The sequence below is a fragment of the Silurus aristotelis genome, assembly GCF_946808225.1.
Source record: "Silurus aristotelis genome assembly, chromosome: 11".
Taxonomy (NCBI): domain Eukaryota; kingdom Metazoa; phylum Chordata; class Actinopteri; order Siluriformes; family Siluridae; genus Silurus; species Silurus aristotelis.
The window spans coordinates 22,140,566-22,152,930 of record NC_139584.1 but is presented as its reverse complement, the minus strand read 5'-3'; the positions used below and the strand labels follow the sequence as shown (position 1 = coordinate 22,152,930).

Sequence of the window (12,365 nt, the reverse complement as noted above, 5' to 3'; positions counted from 1 at the left end):
CACACTTTTCTACACTTATCTAACACACGTTCCATTACTTTGCACAGTTGACCCCAGGTACCTAAACTCATCCACCTTTACCACCTTTTCTCCTTGCAACTGCAAAACTTAACTGCCCTCCCTCTCATTTACACACATGTCTTACTCCCACTGACTTTAATTCTGCTTTCCCCAGCATGTATCTCCACCTCTCCAGGCTCTTCTCAACCTGCTTCTTACTCTCACTACTAATAACGATATCATCTGCAAACACCATAGTCTATGGAGACTCCTGTCTGACCTCGTCTGTCAACCTGTCCATCACCACTGCAAGCAGAAAATTCTCAGAGCTGATCCTTGATGCAGTCCCACCTCCACCTTGAACCTTGTCACACTGTCCTCATTCATGTCCTGCACCACCCTCACATACTTCTCTGACACACCTGACTTCCTCATACAATACCACAACTTCTCTCTCAGCACTCTGTCGTATGCTTTTCTTGATCTACAAACACGCAATGCAACTCCTGCTGACGTTCTCTGTATCTCTCCATCAACATTCTCAAAGCAAATATTGCATCTGTAGTCTTCTTCCTCTGCATGAAACCATACTGTTGCTCACAGGTGGTCACCTCTTCTTTCAGCCTGGATTCCACTACTCTTTCCCATAACTTTAAGGTGTGGCTGGTCAGCTATATTCCCCTGTAGTTACTGCAGGTCTGCACATCTCCCTAATTAAAAAAAAATGTTACCAGTACACTCCTTTCAACACACTCTTCTCACTAGTCAACACATTTCCATCTGCATCCTTTATTGCTCTAACTTGCAGCACATATTTCCCAGCTCGGTCCCTCTGCCTGGCGAATCGGTACAAATCCTTGTCCGATGCTGTCTAGCTACATTGTCCCTTGCCAACACCTTACAGTCTACAATCTCCTTTAGGGTTGCATCTCCAGCATAGAACATAGTCCACCTGTGTGCACCTTTCTCCACTCTTATATGTCACCCTCTTAAAATCACCTTCTTAAAATCAAATCAAATCAAATCAAATAACATTTTATTTGTCACATACACATAAATACAGAGTATGAAATGCAGTGAAATGCTTTTTACGACTGTCTGGCATGAGGGGAATAAAAAGAGGAGAAAAATAAACCAAGAGAAAAAAAGAAGGTAGATAAATAAACTAGAAAAAATATAAAATATATAAAGATATATGTGGAAAAAAGTGTATATACAAGGATGCGTATGAACAGTAAACAGTCAAACAGTAAAATTTAAGGTGAATTGACGTGATTGTCCTCAAAGTGACCGTGTGCGTTATGGTGTGTTATAAAGTGCACTGTGCTGCGCCAGTCCAGAGTTAAAGTGACAGTCCAGAGATTAAAGTGTCATAGTGCAAAAATAAATCTGCAGAAAAAGTTTGAAGATGGAGAGAGAGGACCAGTTTTAGATCCTGGGTGTTTCCTGGTTTAAACTCAGAATGGCCTTTGGAAAATGGCCTCCTCCTCATTCTCTCCGTGTTTGCTTTTAAGGTGCGGAAGCGTTTACCTGAACGCAACAAAGAAAAGCGTCCATTGTTTGGATGGCTGAGGTCCTTCACAATCTTCCTGGTTTTGGTCCGACACCACGTGCTGTAGATGTCCTGCAGGTTAGGGAGCTTGGTGTGGATGGTACGTTCAGCTGAAAGCACCAACCCCTGGAGGGCTCACCTGTCCTGCATGGTGCTGTTCCTGAACCAGGAAGTAATGCTTTCCGTCAGAACGCTCTCATTGGTGCAGGTGTAGAAAGTCTTTAGCACCTGAGAGGCAAGTTTAAAGTCCCTTAATCATCTCAGATGGTACAGACGCCTTCTTCACCAGGGTGTTGATGTGACAGGACCAAGACAGTCCACTCTCTCCACTGGGGTCCCGTTGATGTTTAGCGGTTGGTATGACCACTCCTGTTTCATGCTGAAGTCCAGTATCAACTTCTTAGTCTTGCTGACATTTAGGAGAAGGTTGTTCTCCTTGCACCATCTCTCCAGGTTTTTAACCTTCTGTAGGTAGGCCGTCTCGTCATTGTTGGAGATCAGGAGCACCACAACAGTGTCATCAGCAAACTTGATGATGGTGGTGGAGTTGGAAGTGGCCACACAGTCATATGTGTACAGTGAGTACAGAAGGGGCTCAGAACACAACCTTGGGGAGCTTCAGTGCTGATGGTGAGTGTGGATGAGGTGTTTTTGCCCAACCATATGACTTGTGGTCTGTCTGTCAGGAAGTTAGCGAGCCATTGACACAGCGGCAGGCTGTGTCCCATGTCCTCCAACTTAGAGGTGAGCGTGAAGGGAATTATGGTGTTGAATGCTGAACTGTAGTCTACAAACAGCATCTTTGTATAATTCCTATTTCTGTAGTCCAGGTGGCTCATTGTTGTGTGTAGAAGATTTGCGATGGCGTTCTCAGTAGAACGGTTCAAATCAAATCAATTCAAATCAAATCAAATTTTATTCATCACATACACATACATACAGGGTACGACATGTAGTGAAATGCTTTATACGATGGTCCGGCTTGAGGGAATAGGATGGGGGAAAAGAAAAGGAGGCAGATAAATAAGTATAAGGTATAAGAAAAACTATATAAAATAAAATAAAAATAAATAAAATAAAATAAAAGAATATAATGTATAAAGATATATAAAAAGATAATGTATGAAACAAATATACATATAAACAGTAAACAATGTGTAGTAAAAAAAATGTAAACAATAGGCAATTTGTGGTGGGTTGTCCATAAAGTGTCCGTGTGCGGTATGGTGTGGTGTAAAGGTCCGTAAAGTGTCCATGTGCAGTATGGTGTGGTATGAATAAAATAAAAAGCGCACTGTGCTGTGCAAGTCCAGAGTTTAAAGTGTCGTGGTGCGAACGGTGAGATATGTTTAAAGTGACGTGGTGCGAAGGTGAAATATGTACAAAGAAGTGTGATGATGGAGAGAGTGGGCAAGTTCTAGATCCTGGGTGTTTCCTGGTTTAAACACCGAATGGCCTGCGGGAAGAAGCTCTTCCTCATTCTCTCTGTGTTCGCTTTCAGGGAACGGAAGCGTTTTCCTGAACGCAACAGAGAAAAGAGTCCATTGTTGGGATGGCTGACCTGCATGGTGCTGTTCCCGAACCAGGAAGTGATGCTACCCGTCAGAACGCTCTCAATGGTGCAAGTGTAGAAGGTCTTAAGCACCTGAGAGGGTAGATTAAAGTCCCTTAAGCGTCTCAGATGGTACAGACGCTGCCGGGCCTTCTTCACCAGGGTGTTGGTGTGACAGGACCAAGACAGATCCTGTGTGATGTTAACACCAAGGTACCGGAAACTGTCCACTCTCTCCACTGGGGTCCCGCTGATGTTTATAGGTTGGTATGACCGCTCCCGCTTTGTGCTGAAGTCCACGATCAACTCCTTAGTCTTGCTGACGTTCAGGAAAAGGTTGTTCTCCTGGCACAATCTCTCCAGGTTTTTAACCTCCTGTTGGTAGGCCGTCTCGTCGTTGTTGGAGATCAGACCCACCACAACAGTGTCGTCAGCAAACTTGATGATGGTGGTGGAGTTGGATGTGGCCACACAGTCATGTGTGTACATTGAGTAAAGCAGGGGACTCAGAACACAACCCTGGTGAGCCAGTGCTGAGGGTGAGGGTGAATGAGGTGTGTTTTCCCACCCGTACGGCTTGTGGTCTGTCTGTCAGGAAGTTAGAGATCCATTGACACAGCGGCTGGCTGAGTCCCAGGACCTCCAACTTAGAGGTGAGTGTGGAGGGAATTTTGGTGTTAAACGCTGAACTGTAGTCCACGAACAACATCTTTGCATAATTCCCATTTCTTTGGTCCAGGTGGCTCATCATGGTGTGGACAAAATGAGCAATGGCGTCCTCAGTAGAGCGGTTCTGATGGTACGCAAACTGTAGTGGGTCCAGTGTGTCTGGTAGTGATGCAGTGATGAAGTCTCTGGTGAATGTGTTTACCTCTCCGGCTCTCTCGGCGTGCACGCTGGTTGTGCCGCTAGCGTGGTTAGCTGCAGCCTCGAAACGAGCGTAAAAGGTGTTTAGCTCGTCTGCCAGAGAAGCGTCCGCATTCACCATTCTAGAAGATGGTGTTTTATAGTCCGTTATTGTTCTTAGTCCCTGCCACAGGTTCCTAGAGCCACCATGTTGAAACTGTGACTCTAGTTTCCTCCCGTAGCACAGATTTGCTTCCTTCACCGCTCTGCGAACACTGTAAGACGCAGCCTTGTACTCGTCCATGTCCCCGGTGGCGAGCCCCGTGTTGTAGGCAGCGGAGCGGGATCTCAGAGCGTCGCGGATGGTTTTATCCACCCACGGCTTCTGGTTGGGAAACGTTCTGATAGTGGTTTTCTGCACTGTATCATCAGCTAGTTTCCCGATGAATCCCACAACCGCTTCCGTAAACATGTTGACGTCATCAGAGCTGCGCCGGAACATGTCCCAGTCTGCGTCATCCAAAGCGTCCTGCAGAGCGGCCACCGATTGGTCAGTCCAGCGCGCGACCTCCCTCTGAACCGGAGCTTCCTGTTTCAGCCTTTGTTTGTAAACAGGCATGAGGAAGATGGCGGCATGGTCCGATTTCCCAAACGGTGGACGTGATTGTGCCTTGTAGCTGTTCTTGAATGGCGTGTAACAGTGGTCCAGTGTTCTTTCGCCCCTGGTAGGGCAGGTGATGTGCTGATGAAAGTTTGGTAGTGCGCGCTTGAGGTTGGCACTGTTGAAATCTCCGACCACAATGAGCGCAGCGTCCCGATGCTGTGTTTGGTGAAGAGTTATTGTCTCGTGTAAATCCCATACTGCAGTGTCTGTGTCCGCTTGAGGTGGAATATAAACGGCACTGACAATGACCTAACTGAATTCCCGAGGTAGATAGAAGGGCCGACATTTGATGGTCAGTAGTTCCAGATTTGGTGTGCAGGAACGTGAAAGAGGAACGATGCTTGCGCTGTCGCACCAGTGGTTGTTCACCATCAGACACACTCCACCTCCTCTTTACTTCCCCGACTCCAGTGTTCTGTCCATGCGGTAAACCGAGAAGGACTCGGCCGGCTGGATGGCATGGTCCGGTACCGCTGGGTTCAGCCATGTCTCGGTGAAGCAGAGAAGGTTGCAGTCCCGAATGTCTCTCTGGAACTTGACCCTTGCCCTGAGGTCGTCGAGCTTGTTCTCCAGTGACTGGACATTGGCTAACAGGATACTAGGTAAGGGAGCGCGGTGTGCGCGTGCCCTCAGCCTGTTCCTGACGCCGGCTCGTTTCCCTCGTGGACGCCGGTACGGGTCGCGTCCTTTGTTCACTCTCAGGATCTCGCTCGGCTAGCATGGGTCCAGGTTTAAAAACGGCGAAAGGTGAGTGCATTGTACACCAATAGATATAAGAGTGTCTCTGTCATATCTAATGATGTCCATCTTGTGTAGATGGAAGTGTAACTACTTAAATAAAAGTATAAAATAAACAAAAAAAGAGAAAACGTAGCCGGAGCAGTCGTGACGGCAGCCGACCTCACCGGCGCCATCTTGGTTCTGGCGGTACGCAAACTGTAGAGAGTCCAGTGTGTCTGGTAGTGTTGTAGTAATGAAGTCTCTGACCAGTCTTTTAAAGCACTTCATCACTACTGAGGTCAAGGCTATAGGGTGGTAGTCATTGAGGCAGGCGGGCTGGGGCTTCCTCGGGACAGGAACAATGGTGGACTGTTTGAAGCATGAGGGGACAACAGACTGTTCCATTGAGATGTTGAATATCTCAGTGAACACCGGTGCTAGCTGGTCAGCGCAGACTTTCAGAACCCGACCTGTGATGCCATCTGGTCCTGATGCCTTCCTGGTGTTCAGGAAAATAGGTATTTACCACTGCCATTTCCATCCTTTTAGCAAAATCTACCACCATCTGCCTTTTCACATTACTCTCCTATGCCTACCAATCACTTCATCATCACCTCTGTACCCTTCACCAACATGGCCATTGAAGTCTGCCCCAATCACCAATTTTCATTCCTAGGTGTACCCTCGACCACTTCATCTAACTCACTCCAGAATATTTTCTATAAGAAGATATCTTTACCTCCACTACACTCTTACTGTACTCTTTCTTCAAGATTACACCTACACCATTTCTCGTTCCATCTACACCATGATAGGACAGTTTAAACCCACCATCAATGTTCCTGGCCTTACTCCCTTTCCACTTGTTCTCCTGAAAACACAACAGCCCAATTTCCTCCGGTACCCTGTTGGCTAACAATTCCTGTGGTGGTCGTTGGTAACCCGGGCTTCGACCGATCGAGTATAAAATTTTTATTTGTGAGCTGCATATTTGATTTGACACGTTTTACGCTGGATGCCCTTCGTAACGCAACCCTTCCCATTTATCCAGGCTTGGGACTGGCAGTAAGAGTGCACTGGCTTGTGCAACCATAATGGCTGGGTTGTGTATTTGTTAAAGTGTGGGTAAGTATTCCTCTGACTGTAGTCTCACTTTACATGTCTTGGAGGAAGCAAATATTAGCCTTGTATGATAGGAAATATGCCGAGTGGTGTGTGTTAATTAGCAGTTGCCACTACAAAGTTAGTGGGTTTATGCATTTCTTTCTGTTTATTTGTGTGTGTGTGTGTGTGTGTGTGTGTGTGTGTGTGTGTGTGTGTGTGTGTGTGTGTGTGTGTATGTGGGCGAGTGTGTGGCAGCTGTTCAGAGACCAGGCTTAGGGAGCCTGGCCGGCAATGGCTCGTTTAATGAACTAAAAGTTGCAGCATTAAGGCTGTGTCTCACTGGGATAAAGATTCCCTTCAATCATTAATCATTGTACAACCCAAGTGACTGCAGTGATTTTGCATTTATACTGTATATTTAGCCATTTTCATGGGCCAAAATGGCAAGCAACTAGTTGTCATCAAAAATATAAAAAATTATATTACATATGAATATGGTAAATATATTTTTAAGGACATGTTGATTGTTTGGACACGTAACACTTGACATTTGAAAAACCAAAAAAAGCCAAAGGTTTTCCTTTTAGTTAATGAAGTCACTCTGTAACTAACTCTACTTATTATTAATAATGATGTGAACGAAAAATCATCACAAATATATAAAAAAAATGCAATGTTTCAAACAAGGAAAGGAACATTTTACTAAAAAAGTGGAAAATAGCTACGCTTTATGACAATTCGATTGCATTTCTTTTTATTCTGTGTTTTGTTCAATGATAAAGCAAATGTATTTGTAAAGCTCAATCTCCCCCACCCTCTGCCAAACACCAACCTAGATTTTTAGATGGCTTTGGGAGTGAGTTCTAACAGGACAGAAAAGATTAGCCCCTGAGCCCCATGTCTCATGATGCGTGAATAGAGCACCAGTATATTGGGCACATTTCAGAAATCACTGCTGAATGGTTTTGCTTAAACACACACACACACACACACACACACACACACACACACACACACACGGAGCAAACATGCATTGCTCTGTATTCTTTCAGCTTGTGTTTGGCCAAAGCCTGCATCTGACCAAGAGTTAGTGGATTTGCAAAGCTTTGGCAATGATTTGGAGGTTAAGGGGAAGCACAAACACAGGGGGAATGGAAAAGGATTTGGTTCTGCCTCTAGATTAGAGCTCTTCATAAAATCCTCTTTCATCCCTGCTTTTACTTATTTTCCTCTCTCTCTCTCTCTCTCTCTCTCTCTCTCTCTCTCTCTCTCTCTCTCTCTCTCTCTCTCTCTCTCTCTCTCTCTCTCTCTCTCTCTCTCTCTCTCCCTCCCTCCCTCCCTCCCTCCCTCCCTATGCAACATCTGGTGACAAGCCAAGATCAAAGTACCTGTCTTTTACATGCTCTGTTCAAGTGCATTTGCTGCCGTGTTCTCGTTCAAGTAGCGGTTTAATTAACGAGTTAATTGTTCCCCAGATGTACTGATGTTCAAGACTGGGTCGAGTGTCTTTTGTTCACGTGTCATCGATTTTAACGACTTTCAACCTGAGAGTATATCCGAAGGGACTTTGGAGCTTTTTTGCACACTCTATTAAATTTAGTGTGGGCTTGTATGCGCACATTGTTGGATTTTCGGGAAACAATGGCTGCTGCTCCCCGGAGCTGTGCTTTCGTTGTTCATCTAGTCTTAGCCCTCATTTTAATTACCTCCGTCTTTCTCTGAGGTAACTTTGCACTAAAAGAGAGCAGACACTCCTCAGTCTGTAATTGGCTACACAGTTCTATTAATCCCCCCCAGAGTGGCTAAGGGGCATTTGGCGGTGTTTCTAATTCACTGCTCATTCATCAGGATGTCACCAAGATTGGACACAGGTTGTCAAGAGTAAAAAATTTTTTCTGTTCATACTTTTAAGTCTTTTGGAAATGGCAGGGTGGAAAGGAGGATTAGAGAGAGAGAGACACACAGAGAGAAGGAAGTAAAGCAATTCTAACAGGAAAGGAGAGTGAAGAGGACTGAGTGAAATGTTAAGAGGGTCACTCTCCTTTTCACATATTTTACTTCCTTTTTTCATTGTCCACTCCAGTGATAGATGTTGTTTTCTAAGAAGCGAATGCAAATGTTTCATATCAGCACCTCTTTGTTCTTTGTTCAGAGTCTGCACATAGACTAGCTGTGTTCCTTTTTTTTTCATTCTTTAATTTTATCTCACTCTCACACTCTTTGCTCTCCCTACTTTGTCTGGAAGCTTAAAATGGGAACCTGTACACAACACACACATGCTTAAACACAACACACACACACACACACACACACACACACACACACACAAATAATCTATTATTGTGTGTGTGTGTGTGTGTGTGCGTGCGTGCGTGTATGTGCATGTTGTTGACGGTAGGCATTGGAAAGAGTGTCCAAATAATCTCTTTTCAACTAAAAAACAGAAGCAATACATAGGAATTCTCTCTTTTTCTCTCTCTAGAATAAAGGGTGAGGGAGGCACAATTTAGATGGGTTAGACATGTGCAGAGGAGGGACATGGGCTATATAGGAAGAAGAATGCTGAGGATAGAGCCGCCAGGGAGGAGAAAAAGAGGAAGTCCAAGGAGGAGGTTTATGGATGTGGTGAAGGAAGAGATGCAGGTAGCAACTGTAAGAAGAAGAAGAATAAAGGGTTAGTGATGGTTGCGATTTGGCTAAATGAAAATTAAACTTAAATATATTGGCAGCTTGTATCACCAGAATTTTATTAATGTGCTATCGTTAGGGGTCGCCTCAGTGGATCATCCGTCTCCATACTACTCTGTTCTCTGCGGCGGTCTCTTCAAAATCAACTACCTGCATGTACTCCCTCACCACATTCAGTATTTTCATTTAGGAACTCATTTTCTAGAAAGGATCACACAGGCCATTTGGCTGAGAGTACAGGTTTTCTTGCAGGTTTCAGTGAGATACGACACAGACAGGCCAAAAACATTACGATGCTCCCAAACGAATGTGGCACTGTGCAGCATACTACATACATTACATACAGTGGGGCAAAAAGTATTTAGTCAGCCACCAATTGTGCAAGTTCTCCCACTTAAAAAGATCAAAGGTACACGTCAACTATGAGAGACAAAATTTGAAAAAGAAATACAGAAAATCACATTGTCTGATTGTTAAAGAATTTATTTGCAAATTATGGTGGAAAATAAGTATTTAGTCAATAACAAAAGTTCATCTCAATACTTTGTTATATACCCTTTGTTGGCAATGACAGAGATCAAATGTTTTCTGTAAGTCTCCACAAGGTTTTTACACACTGTTGCTGGTAGTTCGGCCCATTCCTCCATGCAGATCTCCTTTAGAGCAGTGATGTTTTGGGGCTATCGCTGGGCAACACAGATTTTCAACTCTCTGGTCAGGTCTAGTTGAGCAACAATGGAAAAGCAGCCCATCTAATTTCAACCTCACCTTCTGTGAAATGTATCTATGTGAGTTTATCTTGGTGTGTTACATTCCTAGTATATATCCTTTACCCATTTCTTCCCTGTCCTCTTGTTCGATTGATTTTTTTTGCTTTATGTCCCATTCCTTATGTTTAAAAAATTAAGCACTGTGTAACCTAAATATGCGATTACATAAATATGTGTTTTGCAATTATTGATATTGTAATGATATCGTTCATCATTGGAAATAATCTGTCATGGCGGTGTGTCAATCTTTTGCCTTTTTTCTGTACTTCTTTCAGAAATACAAAGAGTTTGAGCGTTCAGTATGGGTGGAGGAAATCGATGGCCTCAAACTTGTGAAGAAACTGGCAGAAAACATGGAGGAGATGTTTCGTAAGAAAGCAGATGCCATGAAGGTGGGTGTGGCACATGTGTCAGGCTTATTTGGACGACATTTAATATTTGTTGATCAATATATTTTCTTTGTGTATTTTGTCTTAAAATTGTAGGTATATTAATGGCTCACTAACAGACAAAAGTTTGTGGACAGCTGACCATAAGATTGTATGTGGTATCCTATTCCACATTTAGTCCCCATTTGCTGTTATAATAAACTGCACTCTTCTGGGAAGATGATTTTGTAGTGTGCTTGTTGTAAATTTAGTAGTCAGCTACTGATGTAGGGTAAAGGGGCCTGGGGTGCAGTCAGTGTACTTATTCATTCCAAAAGTGCCTAATAGGGGTTAAGGTTGGAAGGTCTATAGCAGGCCACTCAAGATCTTTCACTCCACTAATGTAAACTAAGGATGGTAAGATTCACATTAATTTGCATCTGTGCACCGGGCATAAGATGTGTGCATTGGATACAAGTTTACATTTGCATCTTTGCATCAGTATAAATGTTTTATTTATATATAATTATTAGTAAATGTGCTATTATTTAATTATTTAGAAAGTGACCAAAAATCTGTTTAATATTTAATATGTAGATTTATTTCTTCTAGCTTAACTTTTTCTTAAGCACGTTCTCAGCAACACTGCTGCTATGTGAATATGATGCATCACAACACTACAGAGACTAAGGCATGTCCTGAGAGTCACATAGAATATAGATTTACACAGCAGAGGGAGAGCTGCATCTTCCTGAAGACTAAACAGGAAATTATTGTCTGGTTTTATTTAATCTTTTTTTATTTTTTGCACTACAAAGGCCTGTTTGTGAAAGGGCCTTGGTTTAGAAGTCAGAAGCCACTTTAGTAAATGTATGATTTGCTGTCTGTCTGAACCAAAGAAATAAAATCGACCTTTCTGTACCATATACTGAATTGCATAGCATAATATATATAATTATATATATATATATATATATATATATATATACAGTGAGGAAAATAAGTATTTGAACACCCTGTTATTTTGCAAGTTCTCCCACTTAGAAATCATGGAGGGGTCTGAAATTGTCATCGTAGGTGCATGTCCACTGTGAGAGACATAATCTAAAAAAAAAAAAAAACTAGAAATCACAATGTATGATTTTTTAACTATTTATTTGTATGATACAGCTGCAAATAAGTATTTGAACACCTGAGAAAGTCAATGTTAATATTTGGTACAGTAGCCTTTGTTTGCAATTACAGAGGTCAAACGTTTCCAGTAGTTTTTCACCAGGTTTGCACACACTGCAGGGGGGATTTTGGCCCACTCCTCCACACAGATCTTCTCTAGATCAGTCAGGTTTCTGGCCTGTCGTTGAGAAACATGGAGTTTGAGCTCCCTCCAAAGATTCTCTATTGGGTTTAGGTCTGGAGACTGGCTAGGCCACGCCAAAACCTTGATATGCTTCTTACAGAGCCACTCCTTGGTTATCTGGCTGTGTGCTTCGGGTCATTGTCATGTTGGAAGACCAAGCCTCGACCCATCTTCAATGCTCTAACTGAGGGAAGGAGGTTGTTCCCCAAAATCTCGCAATACATGGCCCCGGTCATCCTCTCCTTAATACAGTGCAGTCGCCCTGTCCCATGTGCAGAAAAACACCCCCAAAGCATGATGCTACCACCCCCATGCTTCACACTAGGGATGGTGTTCTTGGGATGGTACTCATCATTCTTCTTCCTCCAAACACATTTAGTGGAATTATGACCCAAAAGTTCTATTTTGGTCTCATTTGACCACATGACTTTCTCCCATGACTCATCTGGATCATCCAAATGGTCATTGGCAAACTTAAGACGTGCCTGGACATGTGCTGGTTTAAGCAGGGGAACCTTCCGTGCCATGCATGATTTCAAACCATGACGTCTTAGTGTATTACCAACAGTAACCTTGGAAACGGTGGTCCCAGCTCTTTTCAGGTCATTGACCAGCTCCTCCCGTGTAGTTCTGGGCTGATTTCTCACCTTCCTTAGGATCATTGAGACCCCACGAGGTGAGATCTTGCATGGAGCCCCAGTCCGAGGGAGATTGACAGTCATGTTTAGCTTCTTCCATTTTCTA

General features: G+C 43.5%; 1 protein-coding gene across 3 annotated transcripts in view; it reads left to right on the top strand.

Moving 5' to 3' along the window:
* Positions 1–12,365, top strand: part of cacna2d3a (calcium channel, voltage-dependent, alpha 2/delta subunit 3a) — a 261,628-nt gene that overhangs the window by 37,689 nt on the left and 211,574 nt on the right. For all 3 annotated transcript variants that reach the window (XM_083554430.1, XM_083554429.1, XM_083554428.1), the window contains exon 3: positions 10,172–10,288. In XM_083554430.1, the coding sequence (XP_083410556.1) occupies positions 10,172–10,288 (117 nt within the window). The remainder of the gene's footprint in view (positions 1–10,171; positions 10,289–12,365) is intronic.